General features: G+C 46.0%; 6 protein-coding genes across 6 annotated transcripts; 3 read left to right on the forward strand and 3 right to left on the reverse strand.

Moving 5' to 3' along the window:
- Nucleotides 1–199: 199 nt before the first annotated feature.
- Nucleotides 200–957, reverse strand: F4807DRAFT_454628 (manganese and iron superoxide dismutase; the record flags this gene model as incomplete). The annotated part of the gene is made up of 2 exons (XM_048000604.1): nt 200–768; nt 828–957. 2 exons carry the CDS (start codon nt 955–957, stop codon nt 200–202), a joined length of 699 nt encoding a protein of 232 aa, XP_047849022.1.
- Nucleotides 958–1,373: 416 nt separating this feature from the next.
- On the forward strand, nt 1,374–2,509 carry F4807DRAFT_447014 (DNA replication complex GINS protein PSF3). The gene is made up of 2 exons (XM_047999851.1): nt 1,374–1,616; nt 1,686–2,509. Exons 1-2 carry the CDS (start codon nt 1,575–1,577, stop codon nt 2,208–2,210), a joined length of 567 nt encoding a protein of 188 aa, XP_047849023.1. The 5' UTR covers nt 1,374–1,574; the 3' UTR covers nt 2,211–2,509.
- Nucleotides 2,510–3,523: 1,014 nt separating this feature from the next.
- F4807DRAFT_331525 (TFP11-domain-containing protein) lies at nt 3,524–6,998 on the forward strand. The gene is made up of 2 exons (XM_047995277.1): nt 3,524–6,615; nt 6,903–6,998. Exon 1 carries the CDS (start codon nt 3,607–3,609, stop codon nt 6,448–6,450), a length of 2,844 nt encoding a protein of 947 aa, XP_047849024.1. The 5' UTR covers nt 3,524–3,606; the 3' UTR covers nt 6,451–6,615; nt 6,903–6,998.
- A 261-nt stretch (nt 6,999–7,259) lies between these two features.
- On the forward strand, nt 7,260–8,752 carry F4807DRAFT_454631 (oryzin precursor; the record flags this gene model as incomplete). The annotated part of the gene is made up of 4 exons (XM_048000605.1): nt 7,260–7,858; nt 8,010–8,155; nt 8,206–8,488; nt 8,560–8,752. 4 exons carry the CDS (start codon nt 7,260–7,262, stop codon nt 8,750–8,752), a joined length of 1,221 nt encoding a protein of 406 aa, XP_047849025.1.
- Nucleotides 8,753–8,790: 38 nt separating this feature from the next.
- F4807DRAFT_331551 (OPT-domain-containing protein) lies at nt 8,791–12,332 on the reverse strand. The gene is made up of 6 exons (XM_047995278.1): nt 11,994–12,332; nt 11,765–11,925; nt 10,167–11,714; nt 9,764–9,995; nt 9,522–9,573; nt 8,791–9,466 (listed from the first exon to the last, which is right to left on the reverse strand). The coding sequence occupies exons 1-6, from the start codon at nt 12,110–12,112 to the stop codon at nt 8,993–8,995; spliced, it is 2,586 nt and encodes an 861-aa protein (XP_047849026.1). The 5' UTR covers nt 12,113–12,332; the 3' UTR covers nt 8,791–8,992.
- Nucleotides 12,333–15,011: 2,679 nt separating this feature from the next.
- Nucleotides 15,012–17,072, reverse strand: F4807DRAFT_465627 (amino-acid permease inda1; the record flags this gene model as incomplete). Its single annotated transcript, XM_048002298.1, has 5 exons — nt 15,012–15,266; nt 15,341–15,896; nt 15,978–16,542; nt 16,635–16,692; nt 16,785–17,072. The coding sequence occupies 5 exons, from the start codon at nt 17,070–17,072 to the stop codon at nt 15,012–15,014; spliced, it is 1,722 nt and encodes a 573-aa protein (XP_047849027.1).
- Between the last annotated feature and the right edge of the window lie 2,736 nt (nt 17,073–19,808).

Genomic DNA, 19,808 nt, shown 5'->3' on the forward strand with positions numbered 1-19,808 from the left:
CTGTGATTAGATTTGATACTATCTGAAATAGCGAGGCGTTCTCTGAATAGTATTTCGTGATAAAGTTGCCAGATATTGATTGATGATTTGATATATGTGAGCTAGTTCATATTAACCAACGGGCGACATGTGATATAATTCTTTGATCCTTTGACCCGTTTCGTTGTCGCCTAATTTACAGAAGCGAAGCTATTGCGACTTAAGCCTGGCTCAATCTCTGAGCTACGGTACCCCAGTTTATGACATTCCAGATCGCCTTGAAGTATTCGGCCTTGCGGTTCTGGTATTGAAGGTAGTAAGCATGCTCCCAGGCGTCAATGCCTAGCAGTGGGATGAAGTTGCCGGTGACGGGGTCCTGGTTCGGCTTGGTGATAACTTGTAAGGTTCCGGCAGTCTTGTCCTTGACCAGCCAAGCCCAGCCGCTTCCCTGGATGCCGGCTAGGGCAGTGTTGATTTGCGTCTGGAGAGTACCGAAGGAGCCGAAGTCTTTGTCAATGGCAGACTTAAGAGCACCCTCTGGCTCACCACCACCACCCTTGCTGTTAGGAGCTAGGTTTTCCCAGAGCAAAGTATGGTTCTTGTGTCCACCGCCGTTGAAGTTAAGGAGGGGAGCGGCAGCGGCAGCTTGGGAGAAGTCCCCCTTAGCCTTAGCTTCTTCGATGGTCTCTAGCGCGGTATTCAAACCATTGACATAAGCTTGGTGGTGGCCTTTGTGGTGGAGCTCCATGATTTTGCCGGAGATATAGGGTTCGAGAGCGCCATAGTCGTCTACGCAACCATTGAGTTAATCAAGGAAGACCTTACTACCTAGGATTCGGATCGCTTACAAGACAAGTCTGGCAACGTAGCTTTGCCTCGAGTGAAGGAAGTGGCCAAAGCCGCTGCGCCGGGTTTGACAGAGCCAGCTCGTAGAGCCGCTCTGGCAGCTGGGGCAGTTCGGAATAGTGTAGTCGCCATCTTAATTGAGAAGAGACCTTTAGGATCGAAGGCGGGGTAGAAGTTGTCAAGATACGATTGAATATTTTTGATATTGCGATGTTATGATGAGGAGGAATTGCAAAGTTGCAAGTTAACCGAAACTACAGGTGCTAAGGTTGATGCTTAATAAATGGATATCTCGGTTACTCCCGCATGGAAAAAATACCCTCAGCTCTTTATTACATGTATGTTACGATTTCGCAATCACGGATGATGTCAACTATTACATATGCAGCTACGACCGAGCTTTCTCAGCTGTATCTGGTTTGGAGGGGGAGCTAAGTACATTTGATCTAGTACTTGCTAGTAGTACCTACGATTGTAAACACGGTTAGCGCCGTTAGTTACATTTGTAACGCATCTAATTCTTTCACAGTACTTACGCCCAGTAATCAGATACTGTACCTGTCACCAGTACCTAGTATTGCTCTAAGGCGCTCTCTCCCCCACCACAAATAAATATTGTCCTCCAATTAACATCCCACTTTCACACGAGACGCGACTTGCGTTTGCTTATCCTCGTTCATTTCAAAGGCGTACTCGGGTAAGAATGTGGAAATCTCTCGTGTCCAATTCCAAGGACACCTTAATATAACATGTCCTATTACGATATAGACTCAATACTTACCGATGCCGAAGTAAGTCGATCCTTTAGCTGTTGATACATATTTCATTACTTCCACATCACTAACCAATTCTTCCGTTAGAAAGTTCCCTGTAAATTCGAGCTCGACGTACCCGAACTCGGCTATCTAGACAACAACCCGTCACATCCTCTCAAAGCTGGTACTTCCGTTGGTCTACCGCTATGGCTCGCCGAACCCCTCGCTCTCACTAGAAGAGAACCAACTAGCTCAGAAGAAGACTCCAAGTCGTTCGTCTCGCTCGACCTGCCACCGTCCTTGTCAAACGAAGTCATGTCCGCTCTGAAGGCCGATCCCCGTGCTGTGCCCCTTCGCGACCAATCTCACAACTTCTACGGTCTCGGAACTCGCATGCTTGACGTCTTCGAGGAGAGGGAAATATGCGCCATACTCAGAAAGACCTTCGTCACGAGGGCTACTGATATTGCCCTCCACGCTAGAAAGGCTGGCGCTACTGAGGATATGGGCGTTGGTGCCGGCGAAGAATTCTTGAGAGGGCTGGAGGAATGGGAGAGGAAGCTTTTTAGGAAGGCCCATGAAGGTACCAAGGGAGGTAAGGAGTGGATGGAAGGTGTTAAAAAGCATTGATGACCTCCAACGGCTCCCGAGCCAATTCTTAAAGAAGCAAGAATCATCTAAGATGCACCCCGTTCAAATACCTACATATGCTTCCACGCAGGGATTACCTAGGTTGGCGATTTGACAGTCATTTGCGCCATCGTATGAATCTGTTAGTACGCCCAGGCGGCTCCAGGTGGTTAACGACACGCCTGAGATATGACATCGTTGCTATATTATGTTCCTAGGCTTTAATGGATTATATGAAAAGGCTTGTTTGTATGCAGATGCCTCTACCTACAAGAATAAAATAAGTAATTAATCGCCTAGTATTTGCATGTGTACGTACATACTAGGTAAGTTCGGGGGGTTGTTAACGGCACCCCCTATGAACGGCACCCCCTGTAAAAACGGGCTAAACTTAGCCGTTTTAGGTATAGCGCGGTATATTCTTAAATAAAAAACCATTTTAAATTAATTAAATAATTTTTAATTATTATTTCGGGTATAATTTAATAAAATTAATTAATAAAATTTTATTATTAATTTTAATTAAATTAATTTTTAAGTTATTAATATTTTAATAAAAAAATTTTATAATTAATATTTTATATATTAATAATATTATAATATATTATACGTATATATAAATAATAAAATACGTATAATATATTATAATATTATTAATATATAAAATATTAATTATAAAATTTTTTTATTTAATTAAATTCGGAACTTTAATTTAATTACATAATTATTTTTATTTTTTTAAAAATAAACGTTTAATTAATTTATTAAATTTTTAATTAAAAATATTTTTATATATATTTTTAAATATTACGTAATTTTTAAAATTAATTTATATAATTTATAAAAATAATTATTTAATTAAAAAATTAAATAAAAATAAATCTTAAAATAATTTAATTTAAAATTATTTTATATTTTTTTATATTATATTAATAATCGTTTTATATATTAATTAATTTAAATATTTATTATAAAACGTATTAATAAAAATAACACGTTTTAATTAATTTAAAAAATTTTAATAATAATATAAATAATTAAATTAAAAATAAAAATATAAAAAGTAAGGATAAAAAAATATAACAAGTTATATAAATTTTCAAAGAAATTTAACGTTTAATTAATTGATTTGGTCCGGGGTGCCGTTCATAGGGGGTGCCGTTGACAACCCGCCGAACTTAGGTACAAACTTAAATAAATTTATGGAACTACACGTCACTGGCCTTATCGATTAAATTTTTCAGAAAAAGGCGGGTCAACGCGAGGTACCATACATACAGGGGTACCTAGAAATAACTAAACCTTTCAAATAACAATATCGATTTTGCACCCTACAAACATAGAAATGAATAACCACTTCTCTTCCTAAGCTTCGCATGCAATAAGTGCAAGCAATATGTCGTTTGATCCCAGCAGGATTTCCAAGGCCGACGCAGCTGCTTATACTTCTTCATCGTCCGACGATGACGATGACGACGGGTATCTACAGCCGTCTGTTGATCCGCGAGCTGACGACTTTGCTGATCTCAACCCTCGTAAACGAAGACGGACCGGTCGCAACGCGAAAGAAAGTGCTGCCTTAGGAATATTCGGCTCCGAAAGCGAAGACGACGGCCCAGGCAGGAAGTGGAAATCTAAGAAGGACTTGCGCCATAAGAATGTAGCATTCGTTTCGGCTGGGCAGAAAGATTTGAATTCGACCCTTGACGACGATGACGATGACGATTACGAAGACGAAGATGAGCCTAGCAGTCACCCTGGCTTGGGAGCGAAAGACTCGACCTCGAAAGCGCAACGGTTGGAAGATGATGAGTATGGGGAGGACGAAGATGAAGAAATGACTGGGTTCGGTCTGGGATTTGGTGCTTCTGCGCGTAGCCTAGGTTGGGCACCTTCCTCTCGATCGCAAACAATGTCAGCCTCTGGGGATACACCAAGCAAACCGCCAAAGATTAGGTCTGTGTATGATGGAAGTACACCTCTAGGAAAGGGATTCGTCCCATCATCTGCGAACGAACCCGTCTTAAAAGCAAATATTGACGATGGACCGTCTCTGGCATCTCAGACCCCTAAACCGGGCGCATCCGGTAAAGGGGGAAAGGCCAAGTCCTTCGCAGCTCGGATGATGGAAAAGATGGGTTATGTCGAAGGCCAGGGTCTCGGCGCTCAAGGTCAAGGAAGAAACGTCATTATCGAGGCGACTCTGCGTCCGCAGGGTGTCGGTCTTGGTGCTGTTAAAGAGAAGTCGCAGCAAGAACGCAAGGAGGAAAAGCGACAGGCACGTATGCGTGGAGAGGAGGTGGTTGACTCGGACGAGGAGAGAAAAGAAAAACGCGAAAGGAGGAAGAAGGGCAGAGACAGCATAGCTGGTAGCGGCGCAAGCACTCCAAAGAAGCCTAAGACCAAATATCTAACCGTCACCGACATTCAAAAAGCCGCGCCCGGTCTCCATATACCGGACGCATTTACCCCGATCCTAGATCTTACTGGGCGCGATCAGAAACTCCTGACGTCTGGCTCGGGGTTATTAACACCCACAACTGGCACCGAAGCGACAGCGCAGACGGAGGCACGCAAGTTGACAAGGCGCGCACAAGGTGACCTTGCGGCATTTGTTGAAGAATGGAAGAATCTCGAGGATCGGAAAGCATGGCTCGCCATGGAAGAAACGCAACGTCAACAGGAGCTCGACGAACTTAAGGATAGCTTCTCGGTGCTCAGTGTGGTCTCATCCGTCCTAGATGGAGTTAGCAAAGCCGCCCATGAGAGGGACTGGGATCATGTCATATCGGGGCTCAAGAAAGCCGAATCTACAATATCAACTCGCGGCGACGAAGAGATCGCGGCGCTCTCAGTGTCTGCCATTCACCCTTTTCTGAGGGATGCTATTCAAGGGTGGCAACCTTTGGACGACCCCAAATTAGGTAAATTTGCCTCTGATCTTTCGGACATTCGAGGATTACTGGGTCTCACCAAAGCTCCCAATGGGACTGCTATTACAAAGTGGAATGACACTGAGATAGATGGCACACATCGTCATCATATCAGATCAACAACACCTTGGGAAAGCATGATCTATCAAATCATCTTCCCTAAACTTGTCACAGCCATTTCCCAGACATGGGATGTCCATGACGCCACGCCTGTCCTGGAATTCTTTGAGAGGTGGCAACAACTTCTGCCTGATTTCGTCCGCTTGCAGCTCCTTGAGCAAGTAGCAAGGCGACTCGACGAGGGTATTAATAATTGGAAGCCAAGAAAGAGGCACGAAAACTTGCATATATGGTTATTTCCTTGGCTTCAGCATCTCCCGACTCACCATCTTGAGCCGAAAGGCCCTGGGCTGGTGGGAGAAGTGAGGCGCAAATATAGGCAACTGATCAATACGTGGGATTTCTCGAAAGGCGTAGTACCCGGTCTCAAGCAGTGGAAAGACGTATTCCGCCCGTCCAAGGAACAGGACCAGTGGAAACCTTTAGTCATGCATCATATCCTCCCAAGCCTTTCTCGATACCTGCGCATTAATTTCCGAGTCGACCCAAGCGATCAAGAGCCATATCTAGATATGCTTAACGGGGCGCTTAAATGGACAGAGGTTATCTCCACGTCCATGGTAGGGGAGGTTATAGCTTCAGAAGTGTTTCCTATGTGGCACGACGTTCTCTACCAGTGGCTCACCAGCGCAGATGCCAACTACGAAGAAGTCGGCGCGTGGTTCGAATGGTGGAAGGATCAAGCATTACCAAATGAGATATCGTCTTTGCCGAGTGTCGCGGCCGAGTTCGAAAAGGGTATGACTATGATCGAAGCTGCTCTAGATCTCGGCATCGACGCAAAACACCAACTCCCTCGACCGGACGGACAACCTGCCCATCAACCGAAATCCAAATCGCATAAATCAAAGGCAGATAGGAAGCCCGACCTAGCGCCGCCGCCGCAGCAGCAGCGGCCTCTAGAGAAAGAAGAACCTACCTTCCGCGACGAGGTAGAGGATTGGTGCCAAGAGAACGATCTCCAGTTTATCCCGATTCACAAGGCCAACGAAGAGGGCAAACACTACTTCCGCATCACAGCACGTATGGATGGGAAGGGAGGCGTGTTGGCGTATTTCAAGGGCGGCGATATTTTGGTTGTCGAATCCCGGAAGACAAATTTAACATTGAAGCGATATACGAAAGAGGATTGGGGTCTCCTTCTCGAGCCCCTGTACCAGGAAGTCGAGCAAGGCGGGAGAAGATGAAAACATGTGTATCAAGAATTACTTCAAAAAGGGGTAAAAGAAGGCACCAGCAGTCAATAAAGCCACAGATCAGGATTTAATCACTGCTCGTCACCGCTTCGCTAACACGTTGCCCATATGGTCACAACCTGAATTGGATTTATCAAGCTAAATAGTATTGCGGTTGTAAGTATTTCTCCTAGGATTACACCCTTCGGAATACATTTATTATTGTTGTTTAAGATGGTATGAGAAACGTGGTGGTTGTTATTTCTTGCCCAGCTCAGAGTGTCTATTCAAGTCTCAAGAAGGGATTATGTTTACTATCACGTTTCAGCTCACTCGACGCTCCCCTGTCAGGATATCTGCAGTTTCTTCCCACAGGCCGAAGTTTCTTTTCAATACCTCCCTACCTAGCAGATAAAGACTTAGGTAGGTGATATGCATATGGGGAAACGCTTATCTACGCGCAGGTCTCTTGGAACCTTACATGGTCATCAATGAAATTGAGGGAAGGGATCATGGTCTCTAAACCCGCCGCCTACTCTTTCCGACAGACATATTGCTACATACCTCATCAACTTCAAGTATGTGTTTGATCTTCCCGTCATTCTCATCATTCTCGCCTGTCTTGGCCTCTTTTTCTTGCTCTACAGGATATTATCACCCGTCAATATCCATAATCCGTCAATTCGCTTCTCCGGACCGCCATATCTTTATCGATACATTTCGTATCGTTTCGTTCATTATTCCATCTTCTATTATGATATCAACTACCTCGTAGGCATACTTCAAGCTACTCACGCCCTAGTTCCTGAGCCGTCGCAGCAATGGTTAGCTTTAGAAAGCTACCTCTTACGAGTATCGTCCTCGTTAGCTTTGTATCTACTCATGCTCTTCACCTGCGTACAAACGACGAGCCAGACCCCAATACCGGCCGGTATATCGTTACCCTCAGGGATGGGCTAGAAGCTTTAGCCGTGGAACAACATGTGCAATGGGCCACTAGTTTACGCGCCCGTGATACCGCTGCACCAACAATCGAGATAGGAAGCCGATGGAACATCGGCTCTTGGAACGCTTACTCTTGTACCATGGACGGGGATACTCTTGCTCAGGTTAATAGGAGCAACGCTGTCAAGTTGATCGAACCGGATAGCATAATCGACCTCTCTAGACACATTACACAAGAGAACACATCTTGGGGTCTAGGTTCCATCTCTCACAGGGAAACAAATCACACAGATTACGTCTATGACTCAAGAGCTGGCGAGGGTACATACGCTTACATCCTCGATACTGGGCTGCTAACGACGCACGAAGAATTTAAGGGCCGTGCTTCTTTAGGTTATAATGCTGTCGGGGGCGTATTCGTGGACGAGGTCGGTCACGGAACCCACGTTGCGGGTACGCTTGGTGGCAAGACATAGTACGTGGACTTCAGACCATCCACTAGTGCTTCTCTTGTCCTTCGTAACGACACAAGTTGTCTTTATAGAAGCTATCCGGTGACAACGAACTCGAACCACCAAACCTACATTACACAAGGCTAGGCGCTGTTGCTAATCAGGTACATATAGTGGCGTTGCTAAAAAAGCGAAGCTCATTTCCGTCAAAATCTTTGCTGGATACCGGTCGAGCGTATCCAACCTCCTCCAAGGGTTCGAATGGGCTGTTAGCAATATTACAAGCGAAAACCGCCAACGAAGCTCAGTCATAAGCATTAGTTGGTTTCCCGCGAAAGTTAAGTATGCAATTTAAGTAACATCTTGGCAGGTGCGGGAGGTGAAGCCCGAATAGCTGTTAATCAGGCAGTTGAAGAAGCGTACAATTTAGGTGTATTGACAGTCGTGGCAGCTGGTAACGCAGATCAAGATGCGCAAGGTTTCTCGCCTGCCTCAGCCCCAGACGCTATCACTGTCGGTTCTGTAGGCAGAGATGATTCGCGTTCCATGTTCAGCAACTGGGGTGAATTGGTTGATATCTTTGCCCCAGGCGAAAATATCGAGTCCGCGTGGGTTCGCGACAATCGGGATACAAGAAATCTCACCGGTACGAGGTATGCAGCATCCAGTCTTTGCTGTCCTCTTCCCTTTTTCCCCGAGTGCCCGCTAACTTGTATTACCACAGTATGTCTACACCTCACATCTCTGGTCTGATCTTATACCTCAAGAGTGTTATCCCTTATCGAATGGAAACCCCTGCAGATAGCATCAAGGAGCTGCAGCAGCTAGCAACACACGGAATCGTGAGAGATGCTAGGCGTTCCAATAATCTGCTCGGGTTCAATGGCAATGGTGAGACCATCCTTGCAGATGGTTGAGTATCTGTGATTTACTCGAGTCACTCGATGTTGAACCAGACTCGCGGGATGTCGCCCTTGAAGGGATTTGTGTAGTTAAAGCTGAATACAGCTGACTACACAAGCTTCGTAATACCTACACAAGCCACTTCCTTTACCCCGATGTACTTCAGGTGGAAGTAGAACACTAATATATAACCTAATCGCTATAAGCTAGACATGTTTCCTGTGACTCTTAAGAACAGGCACGCGATAAAATTCCTAATGGAATTCCCCTATACGCGGGCCAAAGTACTCATTCTCCCCGAGTTGGTATAATGTGCAAGCGTCCTGTTCACATCCCTGAGATGTAACAGAATTGCCCCACCATTTCAGCTCAACCTCCGTCCACTGAAGAGAGAAGAATATGATGATGGCAGAGACAGCAATGGCGCTGCTAAAAGAAGCAGATAGCACAAAGTTGTACTTGGACCAGAACCCGAGATAACGCTGCTTCAAATAGACCCACGAGAACCAAGCAATAGGTACGGCTGGCCAGATATAGGATAAGTTGTACGGGGCCAGCGAAAGACTCCCGTAGAAAATGGCAACAGGGTGTATTTGACGCATCCAGGTCTTCCGGAACCTCTTGTTCATGTAATAAATAATTATCGGAACGACAAAGCCAATGGGGAAGCCGGCTAATAGCCAAGTGTACATGCCTCCTCGGCCGAAGACCCTGTAAGGTTCGTAGTTGTTAACGAGGATAAATTGTTATAGTAATGATTATAATTAACAAAGCTTACTTGATAGGGCCCACGGTCCCCCAAAGGACGCTGGCTGTAAAAAATGTGTTGATCCCACTACATTCCAGAGGATTAGCAATGCCTTCGAGTAGGTGGGTATTTGATGATGCGATCCGTTTGGTAAGAGTTGCAGCAGTCAAATATGCTGAAAGAGGAAACCGGCGCAACAAGGAAGGTCAAAAGGAGTGACGGTTGATGAATACCGTGGTGGGAATTATTCTATGGGCAACCTCGAAATAGTACTTACGGACAGGTAAATCGGTTGGGGGCGTTGACTGTGCAGACATTTGGAATTTGATTAATCTGGAAGTTGAGCACACCCACGCTGACGAAAGTGGAAACCAGCGTGCCCATCATTTGAGCTGCGAAGGTCTGCCGAGGCGGGATCTTGACATAATGGGCGAGCTTCAGGTCTTGTGAAAACAGAAGTGCATGAGCACAGGTGACATAACCGAACGACTTGAAATAGTTCATTGCCACTGTAGCATTACAATGTCAGTTACCACTTATAGCATAGCGAGTATCTTGTGAGCTTCCAAGACTTAGGTCGGGAATTATTCAACTCCCGAATAGGAATGCCATGAAGAGGGTGTTGCCAACGGCTGTGAGTGTTGGCCAAAAAAGGGGACTTGGCTCTGAGGGGCACTTACAAGCGTTTCCTGCCACAAATGAGCCTCCGATGAATTCGGCGAGCACGTTCAGCGTAACCTCAATTCCAGTTATAGCCTTGACGATACCTATAGGGATGACGAAAAGGGCACAGAGTGCCAGGCCGTAGAAGACAACACCGGGACTCGTATATGTTTCCCAGTGCGCGATCCCGACGCATCCGAGGGCGATGGCAGCGGCAAGTATGATAGTATACCACCACTCAGGAACTTCGGCATACTTGGACATGAGCCTGCTGTGGACATCTTGGTATTCGTTGATTGCGTCACGCTTATCCTTGCGAAAGCTGTTGAACAAGTTTACGAAGCCCATCTTGATTTCGTGGCGATGGTAGAGGTACGCGTACGAGATGATGGCCGAGTATATAGCAAAGAAGAATAAATATATATTGATGCTTCCAGCAGACAGGAAAGGGAAAGAGTACGCCTCGTACTTAGTGGCGTCAAACAGACCACGCTCGTCCACGGCGTTGGAGACGTTATAGAGCGCGCCCGTGTTGTCAAAGACTCGGTTGGAGTTGATTGGTAGATAACCAGTGTTATACGTGTTCGTATACCATAGTGCAGCGATGACACAACAAGCCATGGCGGCGCCGATAAATTTATTTAGAGTTGAAAAGAAGGGTATCATCAAAGGATCCGTTGTGTCGAAGAGTAGAGTGTTCCAATCCCAAGTAGGCCACGGGTTGATACCCAGGCCATTGTAAAAGCCCGTGATTGCGGAGAGATTCACATTGTTCGGCGAGATCCATGTGAGCCAGCTGAATACGCTGAGGGCCGTAAATATATAATTAGGGAACCAGAAGTATACGAACATGGCAGTGAAGGTTATGCCGAAGAATCTGATGCGAGAGACGGTGAAGATCTTGCCAAACGGACTCTCTACAGGCACATTTCTATCGTTGTGGAAAGCTGCGTTGAGGGCAATCGTCACTAAGGACGAAGGCCACACGCAATATGACGGGTAGACCAAGAACCGCCGAACTATGCCAGCCATTCCATAGCCGATATAGTTCGTAGAAAGCGCAATCAGTATCTGGTACGAGAACTGGCCGGCATAGCTCTGGTTAAAATAGGCCGGCAAGTATTGGACCCATATAATGTTGTTGGTATATGGATAATTCCACGAGACGTTTGCCATAATGGTGATGAGCATATGCTCTTTCCTGGAAAAGGGGCCTGGGTTCAAACTGTGCCTCGTACCCCAGAGCGTGATGCCAGCATCGGGAAGCAATCTCTCAAACGCCTTTCCGATGGGGAATGCCAACAGCTGAGCAACGTTCGCCTGGACAGCTATCGTCGGCTGGCGAATGGAGAAGAGCTGGTTGATGAAAGCGAGGAGTACCGAAAATCCCAAACCAATCACCCAAGCTCGAATAGTCCCGCAGGGTATGCTAACATCGTCGTGATTGTCAACAACTGCGCGCACCTCGGAATAAGGGCTATTGACGGTGATAAGAGCAGCCTCTAGCTTCATCTCGTCGACCAGGACGGCATGTTTTTCAGGATTCTCGAAGATATCCTCGTTTCCTGACAAGTAGATTAATATATTTTCTTGACCCCGGCCGCCATATGCGTACCTAGGAACGCCCTGATGCGCTGAATGATGCTAAAGGGGAAATTCGGATCATTTTCATGGATTATTAGCACCCTTTCCATCATAGGTCGAATCTCTTCCAAGGTAAGCCGGTCAGCTAGCCCTTTCGCTTCGGCAAGATCATTCTCAGTAACGTTAAGATCTCTATAACGAAGTCATCAGCGCATGTTCGTAGTATCCACCGAGACGGATTTATATCGACAGATACATACGTTTCTACCTGGGTATTGACCGGCAATTCAACTTCGCTGTTGCGGTAGCCATCCGAATAGGCCTTCTCATCCACCTTTTGGGAAGCAACCGTGCCCTTATTTTCTATATCATGGGCCATATCGGTCGCTTGCCTATCTTATAAATTCCTTTGGTATGGTGTACGATGAGAATGGGGTTTCCAATGTTGCACATGGAGTTAGACGACCATAACAACACATACATATAGAATAGAAGGAAGGAGACCACATCCATTAAATTCGCGCCCACGAACGCTCCCCTGGAGCAGAAATACTACGAGAATTTATGGGTTTTGTTCTCGAGGAGGGTGCGTGCGCATTGCGACATGGTACCAAGCGCACACTCGGCTACCCGAAAGCAAACACCAATATAACCATCTTTGGAATGAACAATGATATATTGATTTGATAGGTTATGTCGGCATCTTCTTGATAGCGAACAGACCGGTGATAAGACCGTTGACCTTCCACAAGTAGGTCGGCTACATAGGTACCATTTCGAGTGCGACAGGTGTGGGAAGGGACCGAGATACCGGTCAGTTTTAGCCGTCGTGCGATGAACCCAATGATACCCAGTGGATAGGTATCTCTAATCTGCTTGTCTCGGAAATATTGGTCACATATGTACCGGCCTTGTTTAGTAAGTTCCTCGTTATCTTGTTTCTAAAGCATGCCGAGTTTCCAAGAACATCGCGGCAACGATAATATCGGCATCTAATCACGTTGAAACAAGAGTACCGGACACCCAGCTTAATACTTGGCACCATGGAAATCATTACAGATATCGCTACCGAGGGTTACATTTTTCGCATAATCATTTCTCCCCGACCTGGATGGGGTGTTGTGATGCCATGTGCAAGCTAGAATGCGTCAACACGGATCGCCATCTCAGCATTGACGCACCCACATCATAAATGTGTTTGGTGTTTGCAATGGGGCCCATCAAACAAGATTGTCGCTACCAAGTTATGATTGTTCACTGGGCATTGAACCAACGATTAAAAATTTTGGCCATGTCGACACCTTTTCAGGAAGGAGATGGTGTGACATTGATTTATTTCCCTGTCCGGTTCAGAGAGGGGACAGAAAGATAAGGACGAAAACCCAGTAAGCTATTATACATCCAGATTCGCCTTGAATATAAAGATCTTCATATACCGGGTAACAGTAGCAGTAACAGTAACAGTAACAAGTAACAGTAAAAAGAAAATCAAATCGGTAACAAGATACTTAAAATAGCAGGTTAGCCTTGGGCTTGAAAGGCAATACAAGCTGCAGCTTTTTATATCAGCTATGACTTACGACAATCAAGGGGTAAATGAATATTTCGTCCCCAAGCCGAAGCTAGAACTTTCGTAATAGCCACCAGTGGTCTCTAGATGGAAGGCTTTCACCACTAGTATAATATGACATTACTACAGGTTTCTAGTGGTGTACCAAGAAATTTCCATCAGCTCGGTCTCAATTATAGCTTTCATCGTGAAGACATAAACTATTCGCTTGCCAATCGTTATTGTACATCCTTACTACGATATGAATGTTACTTACGTCCGCCCATACATCGTTGTTGAAGAGCAACGCATCATAATGCAATCAGAGATAACTAGGTACCTAGGTAAGAATGCACCTTTATAGACCATTAATGATATATATGCCACTTACCCTGCTCTAGGACAATGCCCAATCCAATGACCATAACCATGTACAGGTAGATAAGTAGCTCCCGGCAATATCGTGATAGCCTTACGGCCGCATCCAAAATCTAGCAAACTTCATCGCCTATTGCAAGCAAGCCTAGCTAATATGTAAGTTAATTAACATACTACATATCGTGAAGCTATATAGTATTACATGTAAGGATGGGTATCTTTTATTTTCTTAGCCGGAACAAGTCTTCGGACAGGGCTCAGGAGGTAGAATACTGTTCAGCTAGCCTGAGGGTCCTCCCAGCATACCAGAATCTAGCTTTTATGGGTGTCAGTGGGCGCCGGTATGTTATTACCTGAGATTAAGTGTATTCTAGTTCATAAACCTCTTCCGAAGGAGATAAGTACCTAGGTAGGTAGGCAAATAATTATGCGTCGAGCCCCTATCTTTGGACAAGATCCATTACTAATAACTTTAGGCCCTCATACATTTAGAAATGAAGCATCTAGACCACTTAAAGGAACTTTTCTAGCTTTAAGATCTCATTTAGAGTTCAAGTTTAGCTCTAAAGCAGTGTGCTTCTCATGATATTAAGGTACGTAGAGAATTGTGTTGTTTACACAACTGTATCGGGACCGCTTACCAACAGAACTGACACGATAACAATAGGGTACGATAATCAGTAGGCACCTATCAACCATGCTGCTTATAAGCCTCCTAATCAGTTTATTTCCCCGAGGCAAGCTACTACTCAAACAATTAGAGTCGTGATTTGGTATGGCTGGATCCTAGAAGGCTTTTCCATACTTACATCGTTTCCATGTTGGCTAACCTCCGATTTCCCAAGCGACCCCTTATTAATAACTAGGAATATTTAAAGTTATAGGATGCGTTGGAATTGGAATTCAATGTCATCAACACTGGTAGAATTATTTCACTTTATAGCTACATAGGTAGGTACCTAGGAAAGGGTATTCATGGCATTACATTTGGTTGCAGTCCACCCTTGGACCTCTGTCTCTACTGCGGTACCTACAACGCCCCCAATATCAATCATGATGACTATCAAATGGGTGATACTTATTCACGTCCTACGTATTAGATTCAATATGAGTCCAGTCGAACTGTCCCATCCCCATTTGTGGTTATGATATACCAAGAATGGCACGACTCGTCCTCAACTCTTACATATGTTCGACCATAGCATATTGCAGTTAAAGCAACAGAAAGACCTAGTGATTTACACATGTATCTCCTTAATTTTTATACGTCCATATATACACGGTGCTAGTCTAGTATCCTATTTGAAAGGTACGACCTAGGCAAACATCCCCTCCTATATAGCTTTTCGGATCAGAATAAGAGATGAAATATGCGGCTCAATGCAGGCTTTGCGGCAATCTGTGCGCGGTACGCGTTGATCTCGTCCCAGTCAACTTCTCGTCGACCCGTGTCCACATCGATCTGGTGTGTGCGGAGCCAGCCTGTACGCTTCCAGCAATAGCCTACGATCCAGAATAATATGACAACGGGGAGCGCAAGGTAAGATTGGAAGAAGCCTGCAGCATCGTTGAAACCGCCTTCAGGGGGGCAGATCGCGACATAAAACTAAAGCGAAGTGAGTATTCAGAAAGGGCATACTAGGTATATATATACCCATGACTCGGAGCGGATATGCTTACCTGAGCAATCAATACTAAAATAATCAAGATTAATCCGAGCCACGATCCCCAAACGCCACCGACCGCTTTGAAGGGAATTTCGTCAAGGGTGTGGCCGCGATACGCCCAAGCTTTTCGGAAACGGATGTGCGACAAGCAGATAGAACCCCAGGTGAAGAGAGCGGCTAGACCTGACAAGGCCAAGAGCCAGTCGAAAATGTCCGGTCCGGCGGCAGCTAAGTTGAGGTATGCTAATAGTCCAAATAGGAGGAGAGCGCCAACAGAAAAGGTAGGACGTCCGCTGCGGTCGACGTAGGAGAAGATCTTGGGAGCATAGCCCTGCTGAGCGAGAGCGGTGAGAGTGCGGCTCCCGCCGTAAACACCTGATACGCCGATTGAAATGACGGAGATTAGGATGATGAAGTTCATGAAGTGGTTGAACCCGGCGAGGCCCGCATATTGCCCGACCAAGACGAAAGGCGACGCGGTAACATCGTTGGAGCTAGTGGCATTCAATAGATGAGGGTCGTCGCTAGGAATTAGAAGGCCGACAAAAGTGAGACCAAGTATATAAAAGCTGGTACTCGTCGTTAGCGCTAACCTCTTACAGATATAAATAAGGGAAAAAAGAGTTAGTTATGGCTCGAGGGACACGTACAGGGTAATACGCCAGAAGACCTGTTTGATGGCGCCGGGAAGAGCCTTGGCGGGGTTTCTCGCCTCAGCAGCAGCGAGACCGACCAACTCAGTTCCGCTGAAAGAAAAGGCGGCGGTGACGAAGACGGCGCAGAAGCCACGGAAACCATGGCGGAACGCACCAGGGTCGTACCACAGTCGTGCACCATAATAATTGTCGTACCAACCTCCTTCAGGGCCACCTCCAAGGACGCAAACCAGAGAGATAACCATGAAGATAACCGTGGCGGAGAGCTTCAGAATCGAGGCCCAGAACTCTTCCTCGGCATAGCCTAGGGTGCCGAATATGTTGACTATGATGATGAAGACGTAGAAGACGGTAATCCAGACACCGGAGCTTACTTCCGCATTCCAATACGAGATCGAGATGGCACACACGGTCAACTCAAGCGGAACGACAACGGCCCATTGCAGAACATAATTCCAACCCATGGCAAACCCCCAGGAGGGGTCGATAAAACGAGTCGCATACGTGTAGAAACCACCAGAAACAGGATACATAACAGCAAGTTCACCGAGAGCATAGACTAGAAAACCGGGAGTCAATATAAGCTGTCCAAGGGAGACGCCGCGAAAGAAGTCAGGGAGATTAAGATAATTGTTAGGTAGCTATGCATACCGACGTTGAACATCATCACACCGATGATTACGAAGTCAATCAAGAGAGTGGCAGGGCCCTATGAAAAAACACATTGATTAGCAGGAGCAGGGAAAAAGAATGAAAAGGGCATGGCGGAAGGTTAAGAAAGAAAAGACTCTTGCGACTTACACCGGTGGCTAAAGCGCTGCCCGAGCCGACGAAGAAACCAGCTCCAATCGAACCTCCGATGGCGATCATGTGTAGATGTCGGGGTTTCATGCTTCGGTCGAGCTCAACAATTCCGGTGCCGTAATCGCGCTTCTTGAAAGATTCCAGATTCAGACCATTGCGGGTAGCCCAGCTGTCGGAATTCTGGACATCGTCCGCCTGGGTAATGACCGGGCTCGAATAGCTCGGGAGGCCGACATCCTTCTCGTCTTTGCTGCCGCTACTGGCAGCGGGGTCGGAAGACACCATTATGGATTACGGGATTCGTCGGCTAGCTCGACGGAGGCGGCGGCTGCGACAGCGATAATTACGAAGAGGTTTGCTTGGGACAAAGAAGGAAAAGGGGAAAACGGGGAAGAGGGGTTTATAGTTGACGATGGGCGAACGGCCAGAAATCGCGACAATGTATGTTCCAATCAGGCCAGGGACGGCCGCTAGACTGCGCGAGTCTTAAGAGTGAGTGAAGGGAACAGCGGAAATTCGATGTTACAGTAGAAGGGTTACGAGGGCGTGGTAGACTCTTATTTATTATCGAATGTTATGTAGGAAGGTATTGAACCTATTACATGGCATGGCGTATAGTACTTTGTTATATTTCATACAAGGGTGTTGATAGGGATTGGTGGATCAGTTGGCGGAACGGGGAGGGAAATCCTGGTAAGCTGGGGGGCACTGGGTGCTGTTGGGTGGTGGCCAAGAAAGCGTCGACCGCATGAGAAGACGAAGGATGCCTGTAGCCGAGGAGTAGTGACATTTGAAGACAATGAGTAGGTTCAGCTTCTGTTAAAGTGATTCAGCGTGCGTCTGGAAGAAATTACCTACAGTCAGGCTCTCTGCCACAGGAGCTGATGGTAGAGTGACTGCGTAGAGTGACTGTGCATTAATAAAATGGGACGAAAGGAAGACCGTCAGCATAGGGAAAACGACGAATAAGACGAATAAGACGAAGAACATGAAAACGGCCAGCTTCGGGGACAACTCGCGTGATGCATCGCATCCCATCTTGGCCACCCGGAACCAAGCCCATCAAGAAGCTAGTATATTTCTAGACAAGGCGGCCGAGACGAACACACGCGCCTCGAAAGCAACGCCGCTCGCATGCAGCTTGGGTGTACATAGTATGGACACACAGATATCTGCGTTACCTACGTACTCACATACCTACATACATGCCTACATACCTACCAGCTACCTAACCATCTATCTAACCATCTACCCACCTACCTACGTCCATACCTACATATACACATACCTAGATGCATAGGTACATATTCTAAGCCTTGTTTTTTCGATCTAGTTCTTCCCCTAACAACGTGATCGACCGACTAGCTGACGGGACTAGTTGACGGGCCAGTCCCTTAGTGTTGACCGAATTGCGACGGCATATGAAACGATGGAAAGTACATGGAAGAATGCAGAGCGAATTTGGGTTGTTTCTTACATACCTGGTGCGTATGTCTCTCCCCTAGTTGAGATCACGCCCTTGTTACCGGCCCGAAAAGGCCTGGCTTCTTTCTAGATGTCGTAGATAAGACTAACTGGCTGACGGGCTGACTGGGTACGCACGTTTACCTACATACCTCAGCTCATGACATGTACTGACATACCTGCAGGGCGGCTCCCTAACATCTCCAGTCTTTTCTCCACCCTCGGATCTTAAATACTGTTTATTCTGTACACTAGAGAAAACGCTTGTCTGCCGAGTTGCCTCACTGACGATGCTTCTCCAGCTTGCCAAGGCTCTACCACCTTCTAGCTCTCAAGCCCGCCCTAGGTTTTTGTATTTCGCGCGGCATTCGTACGGCTAGCCGATCCGGATCCCTTAGATATTTGTTCGCCCCAGAATGACGATTGAATCATGTTTCTAAACATACAAACAAAATAAAGTAAAATAAAATCAAACAGAATAGCAACGAGTCCTATACGGCGGATTATCTAAAGTGCTGACGAGCATTCGCGAAAGGATGCGCTAAGATTGATCATACAGGCCTTTTTGTTTTATTATTTTTTTATTAACGCCGGTTTGCTCCAATTTAGATAAGAGTTTATACACACTCTGGTTGGCTGTCTCGAGGGGGGCGCAGTTCATTTGCATCCCTGGTTTGCCTCTGTATTGTGTCATGTTGTCTTGTCTGTACTTTTACGAGGTACCCTACTTTTCCCTTTTCTGCTGATGTCTTGGGACAGCAAGATAGAAGTTTGACCTTCTCTTCTTGGTACCAGCCTACTTTTGAAAATAAATGAACGCTCCGTCCGCGCTCTTCTGGCCGCAATGCATAAAATAACTTTCCTTGTGTCTAGATCTTGGTAAGGTCTAAGCTCCGATCACACCTGTATGGACCTATCCGTCCTGTCCGTCCTGCCTGTCAGAGGCTAGATGCGTAGCATTCGGTCAATGCTCTAAGAGAAAAAAAAAACACTCGCGAAAGGGATCGTAAATGACAATTCCAGGGAAGAGAAAGAAGGTCTTGACGGTAGGTCGTCAATTAAACGTTGATGAGGCCAAGACGCCGCAGGAAGAATGGAAAAGAGCGAATGGTAGAGAAGAGGACCGAGCCCAAGACATTGGGAGCATCAAAGAACCATGGTTGGAGATCATCCTTCCCTGTAGATTTTCCCTTTCCCCGATAATATCTTGGTCACTACCATGTACATATATGGACATATGGTACAATATTGGCCATAGCTCTTGTGGAGGCTGGGGTTGACGATCAGCCATGTACTATTATGTAGGTGTTTATTAGATCGCGAATTTCTCGATATGATTTGATGGCTCAATTTCAATATATTATAAACTGCATTAGACCTAGTACATACTACATACCTTCCGGAACGAGCTTAGACAGGCAGGACTGTAGGAGAAGACTAATGCGTAGAACTTTTCTAGAAGCCCCTCTTCCTCGCGAACATACCTAATGGTCATAGTACGGTAACTTGTAAGCACGCCATGGCGTTAGGTATCTAACATGCACTTGCTGGTTTCAC

This window comes from Annulohypoxylon truncatum, assembly GCF_022578515.1.
Source record: "Annulohypoxylon truncatum strain CBS 140777 unplaced genomic scaffold F4807scaffold_56, whole genome shotgun sequence".
In the NCBI taxonomy this organism is placed as follows: Eukaryota; Fungi; Ascomycota; class Sordariomycetes; order Xylariales; family Hypoxylaceae; genus Annulohypoxylon; species Annulohypoxylon truncatum.

Excerpts from the sequence above, each read along its gene's own strand:
- F4807DRAFT_331525 (XM_047995277.1), top strand. The coding sequence starts at position 3,607 with ATGTCGTTTGATCCCAGCAGGATTTCCAAGGCCGACGCAGCTGCTTAT.
- F4807DRAFT_331551 (XM_047995278.1), bottom strand. The coding sequence starts at position 12,112 with ATGGCCCATGATATAGAAAATAAGGGCACGGTTGCTTCCCAAAAGGTG. Across the intron at positions 11,926-11,993 it reads GTCAATACCCAGGTAGAAAC|AGATCTTAACGTTACTGAGA; the intron begins GTATGTATCTGT and ends ACTTCGTTATAG. Across the intron at positions 9,996-10,166 it reads ATTTGTGGCAGGAAACGCTT|TGGCAATGAACTATTTCAAG; the intron begins GTAAGTGCCCCT and ends GTAATGCTACAG.
- F4807DRAFT_447014 (XM_047999851.1), top strand. The coding sequence starts at position 1,575 with ATGTCCTATTACGATATAGACTCAATACTTACCGATGCCGAA. Across the intron at positions 1,617-1,685 it reads CAATACTTACCGATGCCGAA|AAAGTTCCCTGTAAATTCGA; the intron begins GTAAGTCGATCC and ends TTCTTCCGTTAG.